The sequence below is a fragment of the Manduca sexta genome, chromosome 6, assembly GCF_014839805.1.
Source record: "Manduca sexta isolate Smith_Timp_Sample1 chromosome 6, JHU_Msex_v1.0, whole genome shotgun sequence".
Classification (NCBI taxonomy): Eukaryota; Metazoa; Arthropoda; class Insecta; order Lepidoptera; family Sphingidae; genus Manduca; species Manduca sexta.
Genome location: NC_051120.1, coordinates 9,388,545 through 9,399,532, shown reverse-complemented (window position 1 = coordinate 9,399,532; position 10,988 = coordinate 9,388,545). Strand labels below are relative to the sequence as shown.

At 34.6% G+C, this 10,988-nt stretch overlaps 1 protein-coding gene across 3 annotated transcripts in view; it reads left to right on the top strand.

The window, feature by feature from the left end:
* LOC115440485 (atrial natriuretic peptide receptor 1) overlaps positions 1-10,988 on the top strand; it is a 362,779-nt gene that overhangs the window by 270,198 nt on the left and 81,593 nt on the right. Inside the window, exons 1-2 of one of the 3 annotated variants that reach the window (XM_030164817.2) lie at positions 8,059-8,905; positions 9,066-9,259. The exons of the other annotated variants lie outside the window; for them this stretch is intronic. Of the exons in view, the coding sequence (XP_030020677.1) occupies positions 8,059-8,905; positions 9,066-9,259 (1,041 nt within the window). Of the gene's footprint in view, positions 1-8,058; positions 8,906-9,065; positions 9,260-10,988 lie in introns of those variants that run through there. 3 annotated transcript variants of the gene reach the window in all.

Below are 10,988 nucleotides of genomic sequence, written 5' to 3'. Positions count from 1 at the left end.
AACACATTACGTGATGTTTGAAAAAGAACATAGCTGACCTCTACCTATCTCTTTCATGTAGGCGTTTGTTTGGTATAAACTTTTTAACGTGATCACGAATTTTTTTAGGCAATTAAAATCAAGTTTTTGTTAAATTCCCGCATAATTTTATTGACAAAAACTAGCAACATTCATCTATTTTTAGATTTAGAGGTGAATAATGTCATGGTCAAGTCTCAAATTCATGGTTTGTATTACGTACGAGCGCACGCGGTAGACTTTTTGTCGGACAATTAATGAGGACAAAAAATCGCATGTCGTTATTATCTTTTTATGTTTCGATTAAATTAGTTTTCGACTTGCATAAACTGGGTTGTAAATCGTGAGACTTATTTCTAGCGGAACGTTTGATACAAAGCAAGTTTGTAGACGTCATTTGTAGAGCAATAGAAATATAAGCGAGATTATAATTTATTAGATTGTTTTTTACAAAACTTAATGAATCAAATCAAATTTTGGTAAACCTGGTAATTAGCCGATTTCATCAAAGAATCATGACCACATAATATTTCATATCAAAAAACAGCTAGAACTGAGTTCGTCTACCTAAATAATTAGATAGAAGTGATTATGGCCCAGAAATTAAACCGTCTATAAAACATTTAATATGGACACTGTTTAAGAATATCAATACATATTGACTTTCTATAAATTCTGATTTCTATACATTATTGCAATATAAAATTTATATTGTTCAATAAAATAAACCAATTTGTGACTTATCGCTTGCTTTTACGGTGAAGGAAAATATCGAGTGGAAAGCATACCTAAGAAGTTCTATTTAGGAATTTTGAGGGTATGTAAATTCTGTCAATCCGCACTAGGCCGGCGTTGTGGACTACGGCCTAATTTCTCTCAGTAGTAGATGAGTTCCGTCCAGCAGTGGGACAGTATAATACAGGGCTGATATATCATTTAAACTAATCATAATAAATCATTGGTAAGCATATAAAAAAGCTTTATTGTAATTGGTCTATTTTCGTGATCGATCGAAAAAAATATTGAAATCATCGACAAATCGCACATTAGCAAACAACCAAAGTATTTACCGTCGCCTCACATTGATCATTAAGGTAATGTGCGGCCGCCATTATATTTTTTCATTTCGTTTGGCGTTGATGTGGGTAGCGTAAAGACATGTTTGGAATTTTTATTTTTAGAATTTGGCAACGGTGTGCCGATCCATTTTATCGACGTGTTTTTGTCTCCCACAGCCGGTTGCAGGTGCTTATTTATTTTTAGAACGTAATGTCAAGGATGTAATGTTAGAATCGTTTACATGTCGCTTTATTGTCTAGTCTGTGAATGTTGACTTTGGAACTGTACCTTAATTATAACTGAGATTATCTGAGGCCTAACTCATTTATCATTTAGTCACTATCTAGATTATTTACAAGTTACATATTTAAGATGATCATGATATGTAATCTCAAACACTAGTGGTGGTAGATCTCTCATATGTGAGAGTCCGCCTGGGTAGGTACCACCGCAATGAGTATTTCTTCCGCCAAGCTGCTGCTTGGCGGAAGAACAGTGTGTGGACACACAGCAGTGTCCACACACTGCTGTGTGTGGACACTGTTGTGTTCCACTTTGAAGAATATTGTAGCCAGTGTACCTACTGGACACAATAAGACTTAACATCTCATGTCTCAGGATGGCGAGCGCTGTGGAATACCAAACATTACTTAGTAATTGAAGGTGTTGGATGGTGTTTCTACTGTTTATGGGCGGTCGTATCGCTTACCATCAGGCGTACGGCAAGCTCGTCTCGTCATTCAAAACAATAAAAAAACATATCTAACTAAGTAAAAAAGTAACTCAGGAAGTATATAACAGTGTCTTTTGTATTAAATTTTAACATCGAACCCGGCAGTTTGATTCACAACCAACGTCACCACTTGATCAAAGCTAATGCGGTTTTAGAATTAAATTCCAATCATACTATTGTACCTATTTGTAATTCATAGTTCATGCAATAATGTGTTAATAACATTATAAATATGTAACGTTGTATAAATAAATAATTATAACCATTTATGTCACACATCCTTAAGCATTTGTAAATGTGGAAATATAGGTTCTTGGTTGAATCTAATTGATAGTAACTCGGGTATCTTCCATATCCTGCATTCATGGTATTATAATAATAATATCAGCCCTGTATTATATACTGTCCCACTGCTGGGCATAGGCCTCCGCTATCATTGAGAGCGATTAAGGCTTAGTCGACCACGCTGGCCTAGTGCGGATTGGTAGACTTCACACACCCCCCGAAAATTCACACAACAAATTTTCAGGTATGCAGGTTTCTTCACGATGCTTTCCTTTACTGTTACAACAAGCGATAATTCACATTGAATTCATAGCCATGTTATTATTTAACCGCCCGTCCCATAACACTTCTTTGTCACTCCAACACCCATATAGGTTACATTAACTATTCATTATGTAAACATGCTATAACAAGCGTAAATATCTAGTTACCGCGTATTATGAACGGACAAACAATTTCCTTTTTAGATTAATTATCTGTTCTAAATATAGCTTGTGTTTATCATACTATAATATAACTGGAATCCTATTTCGATGGCTGCGAAGTAAACTATCGTAATTGAAAAAAATAGCTGTATTTACTTTTTAAACGATTTGTTATCTGTTATTTACTGCGTCGAAAAAAAAAAAAAAAAAAAAGGTAAAAATGGAAGTTTTTTCTGTTTATAAACTTTTGAATTCAATTGGTTTGGTAGTAAACAGTGCCTTGATAACGAAACGCTAAAAGTGAATATCGCAATTTGTCTAGATACGATGGTTTACTTAGGAGCCATCGTTGTTATTTCAAATTGAATAAACAAATATATACTAATCTTTTATCTCTTTTGCTGGTGGTAGGATGCCAGACAGACGGTTTTTTTATGTAAGTGTAAACTACATTTATCATACTGCCGTTCTAAGCGCAAAAGCGGTACGTCAGGAAATCCTTATTTCGAGATAATCGAAGTTTTGTAAATATAGTTTTATAGTATTTTAAGTAAAACTGAGATAGAGAACTCTTCTAATACTCTTTTAAGTTTTCTATAACAAGTTCTAAACAAGATACCGTTATTTAGGTAAGTTCAGATGGACATTTCTTTAAGCTATCCGACGCCATAAAAATCAAGATTTAATTTTTTTGAGATACTGCTTTTGAGCTTAGCACGACAGTATCGGAAGCCCGTGCCCAGCTGTGGGACAGTATATATAAAGTTCGATTATTATAATCTATACTTCTATACTTTTATTATATAAAGCTGAAGAGTTTGTTTGTTTGTTTGAACGCGCTAATCTCAGGAACTACCAGTCCAAACTGAAAAATTCTTTTTGCGTTGGATAGCCCTTTGTTCGTGGAGTGCTATAGGCTATATATCATCACGCTATACCCAATAGGAGCGGAGCAGTAATGGCTAATCTCAGGAACTACCGGTCCAAACTGAAAAATATTTTTGCGTTGGATAGCCCTTCGTTCGTAGAGTGCTATATGCTATATATCATCACGCTATACCTAATAGGAGCGGAGCAGTAATGGCTAATCTTAGGAACTATCGATTCGAACTGTAAAATTTCTTTTTTTTTTTTTTAATAGCCCTTTGTGGAGTGCTCTAAGTTATATATCATCACGCTATGACCAATAAGAGCGGAGCAGTAATGGCTAAACTCAGGAACTACCAGTTTGAACTGAAAAATTCGTTTTGTGTTGGATAGCCCTTTATTTGTGGAGTACTATAGGCTGTATATCATCACGCTATGACCAATAGGAGCGGAGCAGTAATGAAACATGTTGCAAAAACGGGGACAATTTATTAGTTTTGAGAGTTCCGTTGCGTGCGCTGCGTAAACGGTTAGAGTTATGCAACAATGATGTATGACGGGATTGTTCCTCTTAAAAAGTTCTAAAAATATATTATAAAACAAAGTCCTCCACTGCATCTGTCTGCCTGAACGTGTTAAACTCAAAAACTACCCAACGTATTAAGATGAAATTTGGTATGGAGACAGTTTGAGACCCTGGGAAGAACATAGGCTCCCGGGAAACTACTACTTTTATAACGGAAAACTTTAGCCTGAAAAACTTTATAACGCGGGCGGAGCCGCGGGCAAAAGCTAGTATATACATATAGAGAGAACGGAGTGCCCTGTTTGACCACTTCATATATTAATTTAAATATTATTTATTTTATACAATTTGAAATAAAGGCGAATGCAAAAGTAGAATATCCATATTTATTTATTTATTAGGTCGACAATCATTCATACTATTGCATATTAAAATATATATCCATATATAAATACATATACATCAAAATGTTATATTTTAATTTTGTTTTAATTCACACTTTCATAACATTCCGTGAATTACAAAGTCAGATGTAAAAGCCTCGTTTAGAATTTAAAATGAGTGTAAGTTGTCTATTTTTAGTATTTTAATATTTATAAATTTAAATAGAGTTCACCAATGATGTGGTAATAAAAACATCTTAGGAGTTCTAGCACTCACGAACACACATCACGCATTTATCTCCGAAGGGGTATGCAGAAACGCTACAAGGGCACTCACTTTTCGCCAAGTGTGTTCCGTTCCATGATGTGATGAGGGCGAGCCTATCGCCATATCGGGCACAAATTCCAGACTCCAGCCTGAGATATTCAAAATATCACTGCCCGATCCGGGATTCGAACCCAAGACTCTGACAAATACCTACTAGGTATTTTTTTAACATTTGTGATTTGTTTTTCTATTATTTTTAGGGGGGTTTCTTAAAAGCCATAATATATTTTGAGAGTTTCTTAAGTGATAGTGATGGTGGAAATTATAAAGATTTTTTAAGAGAAGATGCGCCGAATCTCCCGATTCAGTTCGATAATTGATATATTAGGGACATTTTCATTATGAAAATAATGAAAATACATCCACATTCAAAAAATTAAACAACCAAAGTAACGTATTGTATAAATATAATGTTTATTTTTATTCTATTGGTATTACAAATTTGGAATAGATATCTTCTAAAACACAGTTAGCAGGCCGTTGTGACTCGGCGGGGATGTTACAAAGCATCTAGTAACACTAGGTAAAGCATGGAAGCACTCCTGACTGATAATCATTTTTGGGGTGTACTGTATTACAAAATAAAATTATTTTTTATCTCTTACAATCTATCTTAGAGTCAGAGCATTAAATCATCCGCTCTCATTTTCCGACTCTCTGCTACAGATTAAAATAATTTCTTCCATTCAGAGTATAATCTTTGGCCGTAGTTTAAAATAACCTTATTAAAATTTTAAAAACATTTTATTGATTCAATTGTGATGCGAGCGTTACTTTTATTTAAATTAAGAATGCGTTTTTCTTTTTTTTGTAGAAACATGTGGTTAGCTATTTTAAGATGTTATTTCTTACTTACCTTTCAGTGTTTTCTCTGACTCAAACTTTTTTTGTTCGGGTTTATTGACCACCTGTCCTGATACCTTTAGGGAAGAGGTGATTCAGTCTTCCTGTAATTCCCCGTGTACGAAAAACGTGTCTACCAACACTTTGCTCAATATTATAGAAGTATGGATTGGTGCTTGTTTTTGGAAGGTGTTGATATCTATGGTGGAGTTTAACGTGATATATCGTGTTGTTTACTTCTTACCAGTATATTAAATTTGTAAAAACTTTTGATTATTTGTTTAAGTAAACACAGAAATAGTTAAACGGATTTGGATGAAATTTTGAATATGGATAGACCCATGTCCTGGATTAACATAGGTTTTTATCCGGGTAGTCTGCTCAGATGGGAAATATTGGAATATTATAATCTTATTTCTTATATAGATGGCGTTGGCATCGGTTCGGTTGTGTTCTAAATTATTACAAAATAGGGAATTTTCTTGTCTTGCTTAATTATAAAAAAAAAAACAATTCAATTTTAATGCTATTGAAACTATTTATACCAGAAAACTGACCTTTCTTCACAAAAGATGTCCCACATTGCGTTCAATAAAACTCGAGTTTGTATTATTAAAATAGTTGGTATTATTAAATTATTTCAGTCATATTATGTTAATATAAATATTGAGTCATTGATCACATGTTATAAATTTGCACAGCCGTTTTATTATCTATATATATGTACATTATGACCTCGCCTTAATAACAACCAGATCTATTTTAAATAGAGGTGGCAGAATATATTTTATTCCTTCGCATAACAGCCAGTTCTAAATCAATAACACGGTACCAATTCGGTTATATAAGTTTATTTAAATTTAGAAGCTTAAAAAAATTAATACATGATGAAAAAACTTTGTACCCTTTTTAACCACATTGTGCGGAGCCACGACTGTGAGATGTGACATTATCAGTTTATAAAGAGGAGTACAGTATGAAATTTGTGTATAATAATAAAATAATATCAGCCTTGTATTATACGTATATACTGTCACACTGCTGCGCACGGGCCTCTTCTGTTACTAAGTGGGATTAGGCCTTAGTCCACCACGCTGGCCTAGGTGGATTGGGTGACTTCACACACCTTCGAAATTCCTATAGAGAACTTCTCAGGTATGCAGGTTTCCTCACGATGTTTTCCTTCACCGTTAAAGCTAACGATAAATTCACAAAGAATACATACATAATTTTAGAAAAGTCAGAGGTGTGTGCCCTTGGGTTTTGAAGCAGCGGACATTCGTCTCGGCAGTCCGTTCTATAACCAACTAGGTTATCGTCGCTTTATGAAATTAGTGTATGTCTATTAAAAATATTAAATATGGTGGAGAATTTAGACCACCAGTAATAACTAACAGTAAACGCAAACACCGCTGAACGAATTCGGATACACGGCTAAAATAGATCCAGTATTAATGCCCTACGCTCAGCAAAACGGTGCGTTAACCTTTATAAGCTAAATACGAGAAATTTATAAGATATATAGAAAAAAAAAACAAAACCTCATAATTCTACAATATGTTATCTTTACTTTTATTGTTTTTTTTTATGATGATTTTTGAATTTCATAATTAAATACCAATAAAATCGTTGGTTCTGTGTATTTACTCGTAAAATGCACATTTTAATTTGCAACTATTTAGATAGAAAATTGAATAAGGAATATTTTGGTAATTTAAAGTTTCTTCAAAAAACTAGAGTTTATTTTTTAAATAATTTATTATTAAATCATTGCATATACCAGCCCGCAACTCGTGCACCGTAAATATATGGAACGAAGGCTCAAAGCCGTTTGCTCGGGGGAGAGCCTCGATTTATAAGCTGCTACTTATGTATTTATTATAAGTTCTAAAGAAGATAACACATAAATCGATTACTGCTCCACGTAACAGTAAAATATGGTATGAAACAATTTCCATCTTAAGTATTTAAGAAAGATAGATATAAAAAAAAAACGTTTTCAACAAAAGTTTTACCTACTCCGATAAATGTGCATAAAAACGATTATTCAGGCCCCAGGTTTCAATCACTCAGAACCGCTGAAGAAAAATTATATCATATTTTTATTATATTCGTAGTTATGATTATTTGACCATCACCTCGTTACAAAAACGAATAAAACAGTTTATGATTTTGGATGAAATAGTCTCTAAATCACTTTTAATGCATTTACATATATACTTTTGGTATTTTTACATTTTTAAATACTGATCAACGCCAAATGATATCATTTCAGAAGCAAATAAGGATTATTTTTAAACAAAACATTTCTCAGACGCGTTCATATGTTTATCTGTATGTTATAACATTTACTTGAATACAAAACAGGTTCTTAGTTTATCGAAATTGTTACTTGAAAACTTTTGGTTCATTCGGGAGTGCGACGAGTTTCGATTGACACGTTCAAAATACAACAGACGTACATTTTTATATCAACGATCATCGCTTTCCCAGTAATGGCTTATTTCACATAAAATTTGATTTATCGATACGACAGATGGCGTGCGCAGTGTGAAAAGTAATCTAATAAAATGACATAAACCAAAGATAAAATGTTAAAGGAGGTCGTGAGTGCGATACTCCCTCGTAATGTGAAGACTTTGAGGTGCAAAAAGAGACCTTACGCAAACCGAGCAGACTTCAGAAAGAGACGAACGTGGCACGATGTTCGCCACGAAGTGGACAATCCTCAAACATTCGAGATTAAAACTAATCCACCAAAAATAAAATCTCTATTCTTATTTCTTGTTTTCTGCGTGTGTGTTTTGAATGTGATAATACCGTGTGATGCTAGTGTAAGTGATGTACATATAAGTAAGGATCGGAGAGGATTGCATGAAGGTGCCCCTGGTAAACAAAAAGTCTGGCACGGGCACAAACATGAAGGAAGGACGTATGGAAAGAACATTAGAAAGGGAAGAGTATCCATCAAAAGGCATGCGGATGATGAAAAGAATGACAAATACGGAGCCGATTCTCAAGAACTCAGTAAATATTACGGTTACTACAAAAAAGACGACATACCTGTGAATATAACAGATTATCCCGTATATTTTGACGTATCGCGGTACGTAAATGACGACTCGCGAGCACTTGGATATCCACATGATCTGGCAAGTAAGCCGTACTATGTTAAAAATATTAACTTTAACCTTCGACCTGAAAAACATGAGTTTCACAAGAAGAGAGTCAAGTTAGGAGTGCTATTGCCCGCTGATCCTGAGCAAGTTTTCTCTTTGGTCAAAGTTCTGCCCATATTGGAGATGGCGATACCAGCTGTAACAAGACCTGACGGTCCATTGCCTGGCTGGACGATATTGGTTGACTACAGAGACACTAGATGTTCGTCTGTCGAAGGCCCGTTGGCGGCTTTCGAATTCTACGTCAATGGATCTGCTGGTAAGTTGTTATTACACTTGAAAGCAATTTAATACACATTGTCATTGTGTCTTCACAAGACCACATGCAATGCTATCAGCTTGCTCAAAATCTGCTACTAAACGTGCTTAATATTTTTTAGAACTTAGCGTAATTTTTCTAAGTGACGATAATATTTCAGATGCATTCATCGGCCCTGGTTGTGAGTACGTTATCGCACCTGTGGCGAGATATGCTGTGCCTTGGGGCATCCCTGTGCTAACAGCAGGTGCTCAAGCAGAAGCATTTGGTTACAAGCATCCGAGCTATGTAACCCTTACCAGAATGATGGGCAGCTACACGCAAGCGGGCGGTGCCATCCTAAAAATTTGCGAGGTAATGACCGGCCTCTAGTTCTAAATGTTGTCTTGTATAAACGTTGTAATCTCTATTGTGATGTTTTATTTTTTGTTTTGCTAATTTGTACGTACTTTTCTTGTTTTGCTTTGCTTTTGTCTTCGAGCCGATGTAACGAGATGAGAAGTTCTATTATTTCTTTGGTTTTCCTTTGACTCACAAGGCTTATTATTTGTTTCTTACAAAGGTTGAATTTCAATACAAAACTTATTGACGAAAAGAGAAACATTTCTTAGAAAAGTGATTAGTAAGCAAGATTGTAAATACAATTTAGGAGATAATATTTAATTATAATTGAATAGAGATATCAAATCTTATAAAAATTCTTAACACGTAACAACAATATTTGGGAAATATTTATCAAAAGATTTTAGAGATTCAGATGCGGTATCCATAAGCAATGATAAATTGAAAATGTAACACAATATTTACATTGAAAAGTAGTAATTTTAGATATATGATCATAAATCGATTTAACAAATCTATTCTAACTATAAATTAGTTTTAGTACTCATGTGCAATTTACGCCGGCTATGAGAGAACCAGATAGAGGGAGAGATTATAGACTGATACTGCGGTCATGATCCTCAGCATTGAGGGAACGACTGGAGGGATGGATGGGGTACTCATGTCCGCAAAATCTGTTATAAGTTTTTTTTTGCGTTACTCCGATAATAAAATCGGATATTTCTCAGGTTGACAAATAAAAGTATTAAATCACAAAACATAATTCGCTTACAACGTAAGAAATGCCACGTGTGTCATAGTTTGCCTGCAAAATTGTGTCGACTGCCGAGGGGTAATCATCTATCGTCGGTCGCCTTTCTATAGGACCTACTCCACTTAACATCAAATTTCGTGGGAACACTTGGCCGTGCAAGTATAAAAAGAAAAAGAAAAAGTACGGAAATATGGTTGGTGAACCGTAAACAAAATATATGGACTTAACTATATAATATATACTCGTACATCTAAAGAGTATACAGTATACATACCTCGTTCTAAAATACCACGATTAAAGGAGAAAAAAAATGTTCAGAATTAATTATTTTTTATGTATATCCTCCTGGTTCTAATTTATTTATGATAATCTTATTTATGCTAATAATCCTAGAAATATTATAAATTCGATAGTTTTATATGTTTGAATCAATCTTAGACATAAACGTATTAAACCGCTGCATTGATTTAAATGAAATATGGCTCACAGACAGTCCAAGTCATTATTTTTTTTTTTACCAAAAAGCGCACGTTCGTCTTTCGCGTTATAGCTTTAGCACGAAGTCCCAATTGTAAACTAATATTTGAAGATAAAATTGCCACAAATCTTATTTGGAAATTAATACATTTAATATATTGATATTTTATTTCTGTTTTAATGTATGTCTTGATTTAAGTTCTGGTTCAATGACGTGACACTTTTTCTGATATGGTAACGTCGTCCTCATTGGACCTTTTTTTTGTTTTACGCGGGGAATAAACGCTTTATCGCTACCACCACTCGGAGGGTCAGTGGAATGGTTATGTTGGTTTCACCGGTCTTACGGACCAATGTCGACACTCGGGAGTATATCATCAGTCAGCATTTGACCGAGTCCCTAACCCTTGTATATCCTACACCGGCATACCAACCAAAACCCGCGGTTCTTCAGCGCATACGGAACGGCCCCGGGGTATCTTGTTGCACGTCCTCATTGGACCTGATGGT